This window comes from Nannospalax galili, unplaced genomic scaffold, assembly GCF_000622305.1.
Source record: "Nannospalax galili isolate Female #2095 unplaced genomic scaffold, S.galili_v1.0 scaffold125, whole genome shotgun sequence".
Taxonomy (NCBI): domain Eukaryota; kingdom Metazoa; phylum Chordata; class Mammalia; order Rodentia; family Spalacidae; genus Nannospalax; species Nannospalax galili.
The window spans coordinates 2547689-2566724 of NW_008354705.1; the positions used below are offsets into that span (position 1 = coordinate 2547689).

The 19036-nt window shown below is 39.4% G+C and overlaps 1 protein-coding gene across 1 annotated transcript in view; it reads right to left on the minus strand.

Moving 5' to 3' along the window:
- The window catches only part of Grin3a (glutamate ionotropic receptor NMDA type subunit 3A), a 200270-nt gene that overhangs the window by 116955 nt on the left and 64279 nt on the right, over positions 1 to 19036 (minus strand). The window contains exon 3 of the mRNA XM_008851922.2: positions 15986 to 17033. Within this exon, the coding sequence (XP_008850144.1) occupies positions 15986 to 17033 (1048 nt within the window). The remainder of the gene's footprint in view (positions 1 to 15985; positions 17034 to 19036) is intronic.

The window sequence follows — 19036 nt, forward strand, 5'->3', positions numbered from 1 at the left end:
CCTCTACAAGGACAGCCAGTACTCTTAACTGCTGAGCCATCTCTCTGTGTGTGTGTGTGTGTGTGTGTGTGTGTGAGAGAGAGAGGGAGAGAGAGAGAGAGAGAGAGAGAGAGAGAGAGAGAGAGAGAGATTCAGATAAATATAATTAATATGGACCACTGAGATGGTTCCATGGGCAAAGGCACTTGCTGTGGCATGTCACCAACCATAAATAAATAAATGAAATAAAAAATGAAATAAGAGCATGCCTGGCCCCGCCTCCTTGGTGAGCTTGCTAAACTGTGCTCATCCCCCTGCTTTGAGACCTTCTTCAGTCCCTCCCACTGTTCCAGGATCAGGCTTCCCTGCTATCTATTAGGAGCCCCAGACCTTTACAGACTGCCTGAAAGTGCCTGACTTGACCTCCAGGGTGTGCTGGTAAAATTACACCTTGCCCATTGACCATGTGCAGTCCCTTGTACTGCTCCAGGGAATAAGACAATTTGAAACAACAGGAGAAAGCCTCACCAATAGAATGAATGAATGGAAAACAGAATATCAAGATTGGACAATAAGGTTGAAGCATTGGGCCTCTCAAGTAAAGAATATGACAATTAGACAAACAGGAATAGAATATGCAGGAAATGTGGAACACCATGAAAAGACCAAATCTACATATCATAAGCATAGAAGAAGGAGAAGAATCCAAGTTAAATGTTATTTACCAGATCTTCAACAGGATTATAAAAGAAAATTTCCCCAAATTAAGGAAAGAAATACCCATACAAGTACAAGAAGTACATAGACAGCCAAATATACTGAAACAGAAAAGAAACTCCCCACAGCACATCATAGTAAAACACTAACTGCACAGAACAATGAGAGAATACTGAGAGTTGCAAGAAAAAAACAAGTCAGATATAAAGGAAACCCGTCAGAGTTACAGCTTACTTATCAACACAAACTATGAAAACGAGAAGAGCCTGAACCAAAGTATTTCCAGTTCTAAATGACACAGATGCCAACCCAGAATACTTTACCCAGCAAAGATGTCTATTATAGTTGAAGGGGAAAGAAAAATCTTCCACAACATGAACAAGCTGAAAGAATTCATGTCCACCAAGCCAGCCCTTCAGAGAATACTCAAAACAATACGAAGGACCAAAGAAAGGAAGGACTATACACAAGAGGCAACAGAAAAAAACTAAATGAAGGCATAATTGTGGAAACACAAAATTAGGCCACGAATGCAAACATATTAAAACGAGGGTAACCAATACACATCTTTCAATAATAACTTTAAATATCAATGGCCTAAACTCCCCAGTCAAAAGACACAGGCTAGAGGAATGGATTCAGAAACAAAATCCATCTTTTTGTTGTCTGCAAGAAATTCATCTCAACTTCAAGGATAGGCACTACCTTAAGGTTAAAGGATGGAAAAATATTCCAAGAAAGTGGCACTAAGAAACAAGTATAGATTGAAATTCTAATATCTGACAAAATAGACTTTAAACTAAAACTAATCAGAAGAGATAAAGAAGGTCTTTGAAATTAAAGGAACAATTGACCAAGGAGATATTACAATCACGAACATATATGCACCAAACTCTGCCGCACCCAATTTCATAAAAACAATACTACAAGACTTTAAGGAAGAAATTAGCCCCAACTCAATAATAGTGGGTGACTTCAGTACCCAACTATCTCCAATAGACAGGTCAACCAAAATAAGAATGAACAGAGAGACATCTGAATTAATTGATACAATACATTGATTGGCTTAACAGACATCTACTGAATATTCCACCCAAACACCAAAGAAAAATATTTTCTATTCATCTATTCAGGGCTGGAATTTTCTCTAAAATTGGCCACATACTAGGGAAGAAAACAAACCTCAAATAGAAAAAAATGGGATAATGCCATACATTCAGTCAGATCACAACACAATAAAGTTTAAAATCAACACCGAAAGAAGCTCTAATAACTACAAATAACTACACAAACTCATAAAGATTAAACAACACATTACTGAATGATGAATGGGTCAAAGAAGAAACTAAGATATGAAAGTATTCCTGGAACTAAAGGAAAATGATAATACAATACAAAAAAAACTTTGAGACCCATTAAAAGTAGTCCTAAGAAGGAAGTTTACCACTCTAAATGCCTACATTAAAAAAATGAAGACGAGCACAAATAAATGATTTAAAATTGCAACTCAAGACTCTGCAAACACAAGTACAAATGAAACCAAAACCCAGCAGATAAGAAGAAATAACAAATCAGATCAGAAATTAATGAAATAGAAACAAATAAAACAATGCAAAGAATCAATGAATCTAAGAGCCGGTTGTTTGAAAAGCTAAACAAGATAGACAGACCCTTAACCCAGCTAACCAAAAGAAAGAAAGAAAGAGCAAATCCAAATAGACAAAATCAGAGATGAAAGGGGAAACAGCACAACAGACCCCCAAAAGCTACAGAACATTATAAAGGAGCACTTTAAGAATAATATTAGTCCAACAACCTGACAAATTACACATACAATATCTCTACATGAGTCCATGTGTATAGCTAAAAGTTCCATAACAAGAAACAGTGCCAGACAGGATAAACCTTCCATGAGTTGTTGGCCAAGGTGGGCCAAAAGACTCCCAAAATTATATAGGCTATTGCTATAGCCCTTGATGGCCTCCCAGAACTTGAAGGTAAGACCTACTGCTAAAGACAGAACATACTTCAGACACAGGATTTGGAGCAATACAACTGGTTCTGACATGAAACCATTTCCCCTGAAGTCTAGCTCTCATAATTCTGGAGGGCAATATGAAGATGCCAAGAAAAAACACCAATTGATTGCCCAAACACCAGCTTCAAGACCAAATAACCACATAAATAACTGACACAGCATACGACATTGGTGCAGTAGTGTCACTTTTATCTTGGGAGCAATCAAGAGCTACCTAATTGGACTAAAAGCCCACTCAGTTGGAGGAAACTCAAGTGTGGTACTGTAAACATAACCAAATACACATGGCTAGAGAGGTCATAGGTCTTAGAGAAAACCCTAAGACTGTCACATCCCTAGACTAATGTAATTTCTTGCTATGTGAAAAAGACGTATCCTTATATTTACAGACAAACATCCCGGTCACCGCTCCTCAAAGCAGCTTATTTTGCACCAGTTGGAGACTATTACCAAGTACCATAACTAGTCACACAGACATTGTCTATGAATTGCCAAAGCCTAAGCAATGCACCTACAATGCAACCTCTCCACCTAAGGCACATGGAACATAGAACAGGGGTAATGAAGATGACAATGAATCTCTCAATTCTCATTAATGAAGATCCCTCATGCAACAGAGGACCAAGACCACAAAAAGTCACAAATGCCCAAAACATAGAGATTAAGAATCTGCAGAATGCTGGTTCTTGGACAGGACTCTTACATTAAACTTCACCCAGCCAGGGCTCAGGGACCATCATGGAAGAGGGGGCAGAAAGATTATAAGAGCCAGGGAGGAGGTGCATGACCATGTGGAAACAGAGTCCTATATGCTCCTGGGACCCTACTCATGCTCATTCCTGCTTTAACAAGGATGACAGAGTAAATGGGTTTCAGTGGCGGAGGGAGGGTGTAAAGATGATTAAGATTGTTTGAGATATTCTGTATAAAATATACAAAAATTCAATAAAAACAAATACAAATAAAACAAAAGACCAAAAATAGAACCTACACTTAATTAAATTTAAAAACCTAAAAGAAATGGATGAATAATTCATGGGACCCACCAAAGCTAAACCAAGAAGAAATCAATGGCTTAAATAGACCTATAACAAATAAGGAAATTGAATCAGTAGTTCAAAACCTCCTGACTAGAAAATGCCCAGGCCCAGATGGATTCACAGCGGAATTCTACCAGAATTTTAAAGAAGATTTATATCCAATACTACTTAAATTATTCAAGAAGATAGAAACAGAGGGTGAACTCCTAAACTCCTTTTATGAAGCCAGCATCACTCTAATACCAAAATCAGGTAAAGACACAAGCAGAAAACTATAGACCCATATCCTTAATGAGCATAGATGCAAAAATTCTCAACAGAATACTTGCAAAGTGCATACAGACACACATCCAAATGATCATCTTCAAGGCAGCTTTCTTCTAGAGATGTAGGGATGATTCAATACACAGAAGTCAATAAATGTAATAAAACATATAAATGGTCCAAAGACAAAAAGCACTTGGTGATCTCAATAGACACAGAAAAAGCCTTTGATAAAATCTAATATGCATTTATGTTAAAACTCCTAGAGGGAATTGGACTAGAGGGAACATACCTCAGCATAATTAAAGCTATATACAAAAAACCCATGGCCAACATCATTCTGAATCGAGAAAAACTGGAAGCATTCCCATTAAAATCAGGAACCAGACAAGGCTGTCCACTATCTCTACTCCTTTTTAATATAGCGCTTGAAACTCTTACTAGAGCAATAAAACAAGAAGGAAATTAAAGGAGTACTAATTGGAAAGGAAGAGGTCAAATTATCTCTATTTGCAGATGATATGATATTATACCTGGGATCCCAAAAATTCCACCAGAAAACTCCTAGAAATGATTAACATTTTTAGCAAAGTGGCAGTTTACAAAATTAATCAATAAAAATCAGTAGCCTTTCTATATATCAATAACAAACAATTGGAGAAAGAGTACATGGAAACCCTCCCACTTAACAATAGTCTCAAAAAATAAAATAAAATACCTGGGAATAAATTTGACCAGAGACATTAAGGGTCTGTACAATGAAAATTTCAAATCTTTGAAGAAAGAGATTAAGGAAGACACCAGGAGATAAAAGACTTCACATGCTCATGGATTGGAAAAATTAGTATTTTGAAACGACCGTCTTACCAAAAACAACATATAGATTCAATGCAATTACAATCAAAATCCCCATGACATACTTCACTGAATAGGAAAAAATATCCTAAAATTCACATGGAATCACAAAAGACCCTGGATAGCCAAAGCAATCCTGAGCACAAAGAACAATGCTGGGGGAATTACCATCCCAGATCACAGACTATATTACAGAGCTATAGTCATAAAACCAGCATGATACTTGCACAAAAACAGACACATAGATCAATGGAACATAACTGAAGACCCAAACAAGAGCTCATGCAATTTCACCCATCACATATTTGACAAGGGTGCCAAGAACACACACTGGGGAAAAAACAGCATCTTCAACAAACGGTGCTGGCAAAATTGGATTTCTACATGTAGAAGAATGAAACTAGACCATTATCTTTCACGTTCCACAAAAGTCAGCTGCAAATGGATCAAAGGTCTCAATGTCAAACCTGAAACTCTGAAACTGTTAGAAGAAAACTTAGGCAGCACCCTAAAATATATAGGTACAGGAAAGGACTTTTAAATCAGATATCAGTTGCTTAGGAATTAAGGCCAACAATCAACAAGTGGGACCTCATTAAACTAAAACGCTTCTGTACAGCAAAAGAAACCATCAAGGAAGAGAAGAGAAAACCCACAGAGTGTGAGAAAATCTTCACCAGCTACACAACTGACAGGGGTTTAATATCCAGAATATGTAAAAAACTTAACAAAGAATCAAGAGAACAAATGACCCAAATAAAAGTGGGCTAAAGACCTGAACGGAGAGGTCTCAAAAGAAGAAATAAAGATGGATGAAAAACATTTAAAGGTGTTCAACATCCTTAGTAATTAGGGAAATGCAAATTTACACCACTTTAAGATTTCACCTTACCCAAGTCAGACTGGCTAAGATTAAGAGAACAAATGATATCAAATGCTGGAGAGGATGTGGGGAAAGGGAAAGATTCATCCACTGCTGGTGGGATTGGAAACTCATGTAACCACTATGGAAAGCAGTGTGGAGAACTCTTAACAAACTAAAAATGAACCTACCCCATGATCTGGTTATACCACTCCTTGGCATATACCCATTCTACTGCAGAGACACTTGTGCATCCATGCTTGTTGCTGCTCTTTTCATAATAGCTAAGAAATGGAGGCAATCTAAGTGTCCCTCAACTGATGAGCTGATAATGAAAATGTGCATTTCTACTCAGTGGTAAGGAAAGACGAAATCATGAAATTCGCAGGTAAATGGATGGAATTAGAAACTGTTATACTAAGTGGAGTAACACAGACTCAGAGAAACAATGACCTATGTTCTTCCTTATTTGTGGATCCTAACACCAAATCCTTATGTGTGAGTATATATACTGATGTAACTGTAGCAGTCAGGAAAATAGAAAGAAACAAAGGAGGTAAAAGGAAAGGAGACAGGAGTTACCAAGGGAGAAATTTGTAGAATGGGGATATTTAACTCAGTATGGGGAGAGGGAGGGATGTACAAGGAACCAAGGAGACAAAGTGGGAGAAGAAGCTCAAGACAGAGAGGACCACAGGAGCCAGGTAGTATCAAGACATGGATGCCAATCAGCACTCATCAAAGAAGCTTCTTTCACAAAAGATAAAGAGTATTACAGAATTCCACAACTAGTCATGCACAGAGAATAAGTGTCTGTGCAATGCCCAACCTTAAGTGACACATCTACAATAGAACCTCTGCACCTAAGGCTCATGGAACACAGCGAACAAGGGGTAGAGAGAATACAAATGCATCTCTCAACTCTCATCAACAAAGCTCCCTCATGCAACAGAGGGCCATGAACACAACGGCCACAAATAGCCAAAGCATAGAGACTAAATGTCTGCAGAGTGTGGTCCCTGGACAGGGCTCCTATTTTAAACTTCATCCACCCAGGGCTCAGGAACCATTGTGGAAGAGGGGGCAGGAAGATTGTAAAAGCCAGGGGAGGAAGTGCATGACCACATGGAAAGGGAGTCTTACAGGCTCCTGGGACCTTGCTCATATGAACCTACAGCAACATCATTAGCATGCACAAGACCCCTGAAAGCTCAAGCAGGAAATGGACAGCAGGTCCCAACCTTAGTCAAAGAACTATTGGCAGCTGGTTACTGTTGGTTGAGGGAGAGTTGATTTTTTTTAAATTAGTGACTCTAGATAGGCTGACTAGACCACAATGAATGAACTTGCATTGAGGGATGTCTGGGGACACTAGCTTGACTTGATAGTCCTTAACATAAATGACAGAATTCATGAAATCTGGTGAGGGATACTATGGGAAGGTGTTGATGGGGGAGGGGCCATAAAGATGATTAAGGTGTTTTGTCTGAAATACACAAATTTCAATAAAAATTAAACAAAAAAGAAAAAAGTGAAATAACTAAAAATAAATATAATTCATATTGGCATTAAAATCTGGATGGAGAAATTCCCTCCTGGGCGATGGAGAGAGGCTCACGATCTAATGAACAAGGAATCTAATAAATCAGACTCAGAAAGCTTATGAAAGTTGTAAGACTCGTTCTTGAGTCCCTCCCTAAGGTTACATAAGCAGCAGGCAAGTGCTGGGGCAGAGCAGACTCTGGTGGAGGTCACTGCAAGCTCTTCAGAGAACTCCAGTGATGCAGCTTTCACAAGCCATCAGCCATGCTTAGGGTTAGGGTTAGGGTTAGGGTTAGGGTTAGGGTTAGGGTGGGTGTCAGTGATGTAGGTGTCTTTAAGTCACTCACGCCCCAGCAAGTAGCTGCAAGAAGCTCATTGGTTCTTCAGGCAAGATGTAGATGGAATTATTTCTTTGGTTCGTGGTACCCTATCTGTAGTAAGTAGACATTTTGCAAATACTAAGGAAAAGTCAAGCAACACAAGACTTTGAACTACTATTGCTTTCTGTATTCAAGGTGTCTGATAGTATGTAATGTATATTACCTGGTCTTATGACTTGGATTTTAAGTCATGGGCTTCTGTGTTGACAGCTTGTCCCAGGTGAGGAACTAGTGGTAGGTGGTGGAATCTCTAAGAAATGGGGCCTGGTAGAAGGAAGTGAGGTCATTGTGGGTGTGACCTTGAAGGGAATTCTGGGACTTTGGACTTTCTATCTCTTTCTTTGTTTCTCTGCTGCTACAAGGTAAGCAGCTCTGTTCCACCAAATGCTGTTTCATATCATGGTGCTCTGCCTTACCAGAGACCCAGTGTTGAGTTGCCATGGACTAAATCCCTGAAACCATTGGTCAAAATAAATCTTTCTTCTTCCTAAGTTATTTATCTGAGATCACAGTGGCTAAAATACTTGGATATTTTAAGCTCTTATAACTATTTATGTGGTGGCAGGCAAATTTTATATTAGCTTCATTTAAAAATATTTTATTAAAAAATTTTACATTTATGAATGTATCGCCTTCATGTGTGTAAGTGCACCCATGTCATGCAATGCCCGAGGAAGTTAGAAAAGGGCATCGGATCCCCTGGTACTGGAGAAATGGATGGTTATTAGCTGCGATATGGGTTCTGGGAATTGAGCCTGGGTTTTCTGAAAGAGCAGCCAGTGCTCTTAACCACTGAGACATCTCTCTATCCCCCTATAGTAACTTCATTTGCAACAGCACAAGACATATGAAGAGCGGTCAGTGAACAATAGCTTTTGTGTTATTATTATTGATATTAAAAATTTCAACATGTAGAAGAGCAGGTCCCTTGATTCCTTTTTAAAGATTAAGATTTATGTTAAATCCTTAATATTTAATTGTATATTATTATACTATATATTAAATATATCAATATTATACATTAATATGTGATTTTGGTGTTAGTTACTTTTGCATCATTGTGACAGAGTACTTGGAAGACACCATCATATACAAGGAAAGATTTATTTTGGCTTACAGATTCAGATAGATTTCAGTCCTATCATAGCAGGGAAGGCACAGCAGTGGGAGCCTGTGGCAGAGGCTCCATCCATGGTGGTAAATATGAAGTGGAGCTGTTCACACCATAGAGGACCAGGAGACAGAGTTAGGTAGGAACTAGACCCTGAGTGACATTCAAAGGCTTACCTCTAGTGACCTACCTTTGCCAGCCCTACTTTACAGCTCTATAGCCTTCAAAATAGTGCCATTTCTCCATATACTGCCCCATCACCCTAAAACACTCTTCTCTAGCACCCCCACTGGCCTTTCCTGGAGCTCTTTGGCCTCCCTTGTGGCTTCTGACTCTGTTCAGATCAGTTCTTCTTCCGGGCTCTCAGGTTATCTTGCATTTTTCCTCATAAGAACTTACTGCAACTTAAACCATTAGATTATGCATGTGCTCTCTTGTTGAATGTTTTTCTTGCCCAGCAAATTCAGTTTTGCAAGGGCAGTGTTTATGTGGCTTATTACTAAGTTACCAGTCATGTAGCAAGGTGCCTGAAACAGAAGTTGCTGTTTAAACAGAAGAATGAATGAATGGTTTCATGTGGTTTTCTTTTACTTCTCCTTCAAACTCCCCTCTCATAATCTTGCTTGCCTTGGAGTTATGGCAACCCTTCCTTCTTCATGGCCAGCTTGTACTATATGAATTTATACATTTTATCGGGCAGCCTATGCTGTAATATGAAGATCAATCAAGGTGGTTTTTAAAACTTATTTTGGTAAGTGTTTCTTATTTCCTACTGGGCTATGCCAGTATCCTTTGCAAAGGCATTTCTAGTTCAAGTTTGTTTTTGTTCACGAGGCAAGTCTGGTTAATTTTTCATATTTACATAGACATGCACCAGGATTGTTTTTCTCAAGCAGAACCATCATGAGCCTGAACGATGACAGTGGCAGTCTCTGTTGTACGGAGCTGGCATTTTCCTTTTCTTTCCTTTTCAAATGAGAGAGACTCCCTTTAGGAGTGTTTGTGTGAGAATCTGGGAAAAAAGCAACAGGGAGTCTGTGAAATCAGCAAACAGCTCATTCTGAATCCTCCTGCGCCCTTTAGCCAGCCTTTACAGCTCTAGGAAGTAGGTAGAGCTCTCATACTTCATTGTACTTCATGATTTGTGAAGTCTTTTTCTCATCCTGTTTTATATCCCCCGACAGCGGATGATGATGCAAGAAGCTTCTAAGAATGTTCTGATCCACACCTTAGGCTAAAAACCCAAATAAGAGCCTGCTGGTTAAAAATGAAATTATCCAAAATTCTAGGAGAAAGTAAGTGACTTTGGGTGAACAGCAATGGTTACTTGCTTCCATCTGTCTGCCCATTTTCTGCCTTACCAACAGTGCCTGTTTAGTGTTGGGGCAATGAATTCCCACATACATTCTATTAAATCTATCACTTGGAAATCATGTTCATGATTCAAGAGCACACACACTTGTGCTTACTTCCAGGAAGGGTGGTAGGAATCTGTGAGAAGCACATGTATTACATCTAGGATAATGTAAACTGCTATGGCAAAAATAGGAGAGGATAGAGCCATCCACTTGAGTTTCATTTGTAAAACAGGCCGATCCCTCTCCTTTGTGGTTATCTGTAGGAGCAGCCAGAAACAAGATTATTTCTTCCCTCTGATCTCCATTGGTGGCAGAGTGGGGCTGGGGAGGAGGGTCAAGGACGACTTTCAGCTTCCATTGGCAGCTGCGGCATTCAGTGAATTGTAAATTGGCCTGTCTCATGCAGCCTATTGCTTTTAATTTTATTTCTGATTCACATGGTTGGTTGAAGCCAACTCTGAAGTAGTGATAAAATATTCACCTTCTTAATTCTTAGCAGTCTTATTAATTGTGAGAATGCACAGCTTGCATGCTAAACAATGATGACCAAGAAGAAATGGAACTATTTCTTTCATACCAGAGTTACAGACACTTCTGTTGCTAGGACTCAATTATAGGTAGACCCACTGTGAACACAAGTCATCGTAAATCTTACTTTTTAAGTCCATATTTCTTTGGTTGTTGTTCAAGTATATTATCCCAAAAAAATATTTTTATGATTTTAAGAATTATATTAAAAAACTGTATTAAATTAAATATATACCCAGGGGCCGGGGAGAAGGCTCAGTAGGTAAAGTGCTTGGTGTGCAAGCTTGAAGACTTGAGTTTAGATCTCTAGCACATAAAAACTGGGGTGGTGGTCTGTATATCTGTAGTCCCAAGAGGATGGTGGCAAAGAAAGGCAGATCCTAGAGTCTTCTGACCAGTCAGTGTAGCCAATCAGTGAACTCCAAACTCAGTAAGAGACTCTATTTCAGAAAATAAAAGGAAGCAATAGAGAAAGACACCTGATGTCAACCTGGGGCCTCCACACTTGCATGTATTGGCTAAGGCACCTACATGTGCATATACATGCTACACACACAGACACACACACACACACACGTAAAAAATTTATACAAACTATACAGAAATATGAAAAATCATTATTATGTTTCAAAATACTGTATTCAATAGAAAAGCAGTTTAAAAAAAGAATATATAGAACTCTTGGGAGTCCTTTGTTTGAAGTTAGGTCACTTAGGTGAACAATGGAGCCCTCCTGTAGAGATGGATGAAGGGATATGAAGAGAAATGTGACAGAGTCAGAGGGGAATCCTTAGCATGTGACTGAGAGTCTGTGTAACATATCACCTCTAATTCAGATTTGGGGGATTATTAGCTTACAGAAAAAACCAAATGTCTCAAAAGAACTGTCAGAGATCTGTAACTTCTTTGTAAACATAAGAATAGCTTCTGCATCAGAACTAAAATGTTATAAAGTAAATTTGAAGAACGAAATAGAATTTAAAATATTGAAAATATCATATCACAGAAGCTTAGATTCTTTTTAGAAAAATTAAAAAAATATTATTAGTGTGTTTTTGTGTATGTCAGTGTGAGTTTGCCCATGATATGTACGTGGGAGTAGGTAAGGTCAGAGGACAACTTCTCCCTTTATGTGGGTTCCAAGGATGGAACTCAGGTCCCCAGGTTTGCACTATAAGAGCTTTAACCACTGAGCCATTTAGCTGGCCTGCAACTTAGAAGTTAAGACAGACAGACAGACAGACAGACAGACAGACAGACAGACACACACACACACACACACACACACACACACACACACGCTTCCTCGTTTTCCGGGCATGGTTGGGCTAGGTGCTGACCTACCTCTGTCCTCTTTCAAAATCACTGGCAAGAAGTCATCGATAATAACTCAAGCTGGTCTGGAACAAGTACCAATCCTCCTGCCACAGCCTCTAAGTCCTGAGGTTTCAGGTATGAGCTACCATGCCCAGCAAAGAGTTTTTTCACATCACTAGTGTAAGAATCAAGGAAAGCTTTCCCTAAGAAATTCCACATTGGTCAGAAAGAAACACACATGAAAAACTGTGTTATGCTTCAGAATGAATGCTAAGTGACCAAGAGACTTGGGAATTATTTTTATTTTACCTTTCTGTGGATAAATAATGCAGTTTACATTATACCATATGTTTTAATGAAATTCTGTTACCAACATTATTCTCCAAAAGTCCAAGTGCCAAGTACGGACACCAAATACTTGGCCTGGCAAAACACTCTGAGTATCTGTATAGATAAAAATCCCCATGAGAGATTTTAGACGTTGAAACAACATTAGCACGGATACATTTTTATGAACCTTCATTGGAAATAAATCCATTATCTCAGATTGATCATGTTTTATATTAGGCTTGTTCTGTGCCATTAAGAACTCAGCTGCTGTAAAGCAAAGGGGATTCTGTACAGTTTAGGAGGCATCTTTCTTGTGGGCTAGGTTATTTTTCTAATATTTTGGTGGTATTTCGGATGAAAAGACCATTTCTTGTGTGTTCTATGTGTGTGCCTGTATGTGTGTAGTGTGTGTGTGTGTGTGTGTGTGTGTGTGTGTGCATGTGGAGGCCAGAGGGCAGCATCAGATATAGTCCTCAGTTGCTCGCCATCCTATTTTTTAGTAAGATCTCTTACTGAACCTGGAGCTCACTTGCTTGTCTAGATGGCTGGCCAGCAAGTCTCAGGGATTTTCTTGTCCCCACCTGCAGTGTTGGTCTTACAAACACAAGCAGCCATGCCTGGCTTTTTATATGGGTGCTGGGGATTCAAACTCGGATACTCATGCTTGCACAGCAAGCACTTTACTGACTGAGTCATTGCCTCAGCCCCATAACTACTTTTCACTTAAAACTTATTCTGCTGTGCATGGTTTATGTATCTAATTTCCTTTTAAATCTCATGAATAGCCACTGTTTCCAGTTTTTCATGCACAGCATCCATGACTTAATTTTGGCCATCCTACTTCTGCTGAATGAAACTCTAGTCAGTCTTGTGTTGAGCCTTTTACATAAGATAATAGTCTGGAATCTGCACAGCAGGCCTATATTAAGTTATTTTTGTACTACATTGGGCTGAATGGCTTCTATTCCAGTTTGTAATTTGGAAGTCACAATGCCAAGATTCTTGCACAAAATCTCTGTAACTCTATCATCAAGACTGTGAATCTTCAAGAGATCTACAGGGCTGCTGGGAAAAGGATAAATGGCAGATGCTGACACTGCCGCAGAGTGTGAATACTGCTGCATCCCCCAAACCTCTCTTTTGGGATGATGCATTTCTTTATTTCAAAGAACTTATTTGCTTTCACTGAATTCCTGCTCACAACATAAAGCCCTGGGTGTTCATTAAGAAGCAACGGAGTTCCTTGCCTAGTCAGTGAGGCATTGTTATCTGAATCCTTTCTTGTGGTGTCAGTCATCGGGAGGTTTACAGTCACATATGGACAACTGTCTGTAAGAATTTTCTGATGCTGCTGTTGGTCACTCTATCAGTTGCTAAAAGTAGTTGACAAATGTTCCATTTTATAATGTTTTATGAAGTGAATTTAAAATTTTTAACAACAACAATAACAACAAAAAAACTGTAGTGAATGAATCAATACCTTGAAACTGGAGTGGCACCAGAAAAGGCATGATGATTTGAAAGACTTAACTTAGCACAAGCTTCTTTGATCATGGTGTGTTCTGGGTTTGACCATTCAGCAAGAGCTGTTTCCTATTTCTACCAGCTATTTCCTACACATTTAGATGAACACTGCTTAAAGTCTGCATCTTGTTCCCCATCAGGGCTTTACTACATCCTTGAACCCTATTCCAATGGCTTTACCCTTGACAATTCCCCTCTACATCTATTACTAGTAGGTCGACCAGATTCTCTATTTACTCAACCACTAAAAGAAATCCCATTTTAATCCAGAGGGAATATAAGTATGACCAGCCTTCCTCATGTGCCATAATGTGCATTAGTTGCTTTCTTTATTGCCGTGACCAAATACCCGACACAAACAAATAAAGGAAGGGCTTATTTTGTCTCATGGTTTGAGGTGAAACAGTCAATCATGGTTGAGGACGCCATGGTGACAGGAGTGTGCAGCAGCTGGTCACCCTGTGTACACAGTCAGGAAGCAGAGAGGCATGAATGTTAGTGCTCATCTGGCCTATTTTTCCCCAGAATGAATAAATTCTGGGGCCACAGTTCATGCTGTCGTGCTTAAGATATTCAGGATAGGTGTTCTTTCCTCAGTTAAACCTCCTTGGAAACACTTTCCTAATGATGTCCTGGGTGATTCCAAATCTAGTCAGGCTAAGATGGAAGATTAATCACCATGCTTTGCCTATGTACATGGACTCCTCACTTCCTTCTACCCCTATGGAAGAATGTGTAAGGCATCTAAGACAAATACAATTTTCTTAAATGCCCTTGGGCATTCTAATGAGATTATAGGCACTCTTTAACCCAAGGTGGCTAACTGTACAGCCTTCCCTGTCTGTAAAGATACCCTGACCCTAGCTAATCTGACACCTGAGTTCAGTACTTCTTGTTTAGTTCCTCTTGAAGTTCCCACCAGTTCACTTGGGGGTGTGCCTAAGATAACATGCCAGTTCTTCCCATTTTACTGGTTTTTTTAAATGTTAAAACATAGTTTACTATTTAAAATATGAATTCTCTGGGGGCTGGAGAGATGGCTCAGTGGTTAAGATTGCACTGACTGCTCTTGCAGAGGACCCGAGTTTGATTCCTAGCACCCATATGGCAGCTTCAAACTGTCCTTAATTCCAGTTCCAGGGGAATCCCAAGCCCTCTTCTGACCTCTGCAGCATTGCATGCCATGGGTGCATTCACACACATGAAGGCAATACACTCATACACATAAAATAAAAATAATAAATATTTTTAAAATGTGAATTCTCTTATTTATTTCCATTAATTCCTGCTACACAACTGATCAGTTTTTAAAGGATTTCTATGGATAGAAATGCTATAAACTGTTTCTGTGCTACAAAACTATTCCCTGGTAGTTGTTCTTTCAGATAGTTAAACAACTAAGAAATGCTACACTAGTAGAAGTTTGTACAAAGAATCTTTTCTCTAAAACAAATACCCTGAAAGCCCCCAACTCTAGATTCATTCAATAAAACAACAACAAAAAATTCCTTTTGGTTCAAGGAGGTCTAATCTTTTAGACTGTTCTCTGTAGGAGAGAATATTTCTGTGTATATGAGAGAGAGTGTATGAGAGTGTGTTTGCCTATGAACCTGTGCTCATGTGCCTATGGAAGCTAGTGGTCAATTTTGAGTGTCATTTCTTGAGACACAATGTACCTTGTTTTATTTTTTGTTTGTTTTTGTTTCATTTTTGAGACAGGGTCTTTCTGTGTAGTTCTGGCTAGTTTGGAACCCGCTATGTAGATCAGGCTGGTTGTGAACTCATAGGGATCAGCCTGCCTCTGCCTTCTAAGTGCTGGGATTAAAGGGGGTATGTCACACTTGGCCTTAGTTTTTGATACAAGTTTTCTCACTGGCCTGGAATTGCTGGCCAGCAAGGCATACGGATCTTCTTCAATACTAGGATTACAAGCAAATGTCACCCCTCACTCCCACTCTCCCCCCAGCTTTTAATGTGAATTCTGTGGCTGAAACTCGGGTCCTCATGAATTATCTCCCCAGTCTGACTTAGAGACTATTTTTGAAATTATATGAAGAAGATAGGTATACCACAGCAGTAGGCCCAATACATGGAGTTATAATGGGCAATAAAGAAAGCTGAAGTAAAAGGAAATAATTACCTTAGGGTCATGAATTCCAGAAAGCTCTTCATAAATCTTCTCACCTACCATGACAGCAGCTAAGTTTGCCGTATACGTGGAAAGGCAAAACATACAGAAAATGGCCCAAAGGTTCATTAGAAATCTTCCAGTCCAGCATTTTGGGGGTTTGATGGCTGCTGTTCTGCCAAACAAAAGGGCATAACAGACATTCAAGGCCGAAGAGAAGGAGAAGACTTTGCTTCTATTCCTCCCTTTAGGAGTCATACCAAAGGGACTCTTCCATTCATACAGTGTGAGAAAGATGGCAGTGATGTGCAGAGCCACAAAAATCCCCAGCCACATGGTCCAGTGGAGGGGCCACATGAAGGCTCCAATGGGAGCTGCTGTGTCTCGAGTTCTCACTAAGATGCCCAAGCTGGTTGAGAAGAAAGGACTGGTGAAATCTATCACCTGGCTTCGTGCAGTATTGATGCTGAAGGAAGTGACTGCCATGTGGGCAGTCCCACTCAGGAGATCACCCACTAGCCCAGTCCAGTGGCCATTCTTCCAGGCTCCATACTTTCCATCCCCCACAACATAAAGGTCAAAGTCAAAGTTCATGTCCTCTGCTAGCTGTTCCAGTAGATCAATGCAATACCCATAGCAACACTTCTTGAACTGGATTGGCACTGTATCATTATTGCTATGGAGACTACTAAACAGGCTGTCCAATATGGAAGAGTCATTAGTCATAGGGTCCAGACAGAGTTGGCCAGCAGGACATAGGCCTTCTTCATCTACTTCTCTTGTGAAGACAAATGGGTGTTCAATCAAGGTCACCACTCTCAAGTGTAGCTTATTTGCATGCTGGAAGTGGGTTTTGTGCCTCTGGGCTTGCTCTGGCCATATTCCATAGTCCATGACAATCTTCCCCCCTTGCCAGCTGCCCAAGCGAGTCCACATTGGTTTTCCCATCGGGTCATGCTGCAGGTTCCAGATGAAAAAGTTGTTCTCTGAGCTGATGATGGTGGAACCTTTCACTTTGATGGACCCACTGACACCTCTGAAAGTGGTATTGGCGAGAAACCTGGTGAAGAGCCAAGGGAGAAAGTAAGAAGCCAGGCAAAGCCAAGGTGAGAAGCACTGCTGATTCTTCTCTGTTGTTTTAAAACATAGGTATTGGAGACTGATCACTACTGGATGAGGGAGAGTAGGCCTTACCAACGGTCTCTAGATAGGCTGGCTAGACTCCTGTGAGGGAATTTGTACTGAAGGACATCTGGGTACAAATGCTTGGCTGGATAGGACTTAGCATGTATGGTGGAACACATGCAGTCTGGTGGGGGTCACGGATGAGGAGGGGGGTTTCTAAATTTGATTGAGGACTGTTGTAGCAAATGCACAAAAGCTCAATAATTTTTTTTAAAAATATGTAGGCACTGTCTATATTTTCTTCAGAAATAACCTTTACTCTTTCTGGAAAATTCCTATCTCATTGAACTAATGGGCTCTCACCTTCAGTTTCTAACAGCCTGGCAGGGTACTTGACTATTGGTTTTACTCTGAATATTTAAATTCTGTTGTTAAGTGGCACATTCACTGTTTTCTGTTGTGAACTATTATATTTTGTCACAGATTTCCAATTTACGAAGGTTCCGAACACCTTTAAAACATCCTATTTCTACTGTTCACTATATTTCATTGCAATGAAATCTGTTCAGTGAGGGTTTTTTTGGTGTAGGAATGAGTTTTAATAAATATGCATATTCTTTTATAATTGCTTAAAAATTGCATTCATAACATTAGGGAATAGCTGAATATTGTACAATGTTTCTCCTTGTACAGTGGAAGAATTAGCATATCTCTCCTCATGGGGCCAGTCAGAGCTGCATGCTGGATATTATCCATAGAACAAAGAAAACGATGATAAATAAACTTGCCTTTCCCAGGATAGCCTCAGGCTACCCTGCCTCATCATTAGAGGAAACAATTGGCCCTGATTCTAATGAGAGCTTCTGCCAGAAGTCAAAGAAAGGAAAATCACTAAATGATACATCAACTTTAGCTCTATGGTCTAGGGCACTTTCAGTATATGTTCTGATATGGATTAGTTAGGAAAATGCTTGGTCACAGTTTCTGTCTATTTGAGCCTAGGAAGACTAGACAGTAAGAGGTAACACATATATACACACACTTAATTCTGACCTCAGGTCAAAATAAAACCTCAGGTTTTGGCATCAGATGTATCTGCATTTGAATCTAAGGCCCAGTTACCCAACAGTATAGACTGTGAACGATTTACTTGAGTCTAAGGTTCAGTTTCATCCTTGGAAAAATCAGAAAAATTATTTTTGTTTCATTATGAGGCTTTCAAACAATGCGTGTAAACACAGAGCACATCTTCTGATATAGAACTAACAGTCTAGCTATGGTACTGTTAGTCGGAGACCAAAACCACTGTATCAGAATAAACCTTAACAATGACTTCTGACACATTAAAAATGAAAATGAATTAAATTAAAATATAGGAAATAAAATGCAGCTGTTCTGCACAAGTCTGAGTATTCAGAAAAACATATTCAGCGATTGCTGGTTACAGTCATTATTCTATAATTTATAAATGTAGAGGAAGCATTTAAAGAAATTATATTGCCCACAGAAGGAATAGAAAGATATCAGAAAGTATAAACTATGCCCCAATTTTCATTAGAGATAAGTTAAATCACATTTGAAGAAGCCTTCACTAAAGGCAATGAAACCACTCATTTTGGTAGACTGCATGTAATAGCAATCACTCATGTTAGGGGGCCCCACTGGGACTCTGCCACTTAAATAAATTCTATTTTGCAACAAGAAATGAAGTCTCAGCTATCTTAGACTTTCAAACAGTTTTCTACTTCAGAGAAGAAGCAAGGAGCCACATCATTCCAATCATGTATAGATTAAAATCAATTGACAATTCCCTAGGTGCTCTTAAAGAAGAGCAACTACGATTGTGTTTCTAATAAGAAATCTACTTTTAGATTTCTTAGGACATATACACCCCTCCCCAGACATATACGCCACACCCCCGCAAACACATACACCCCC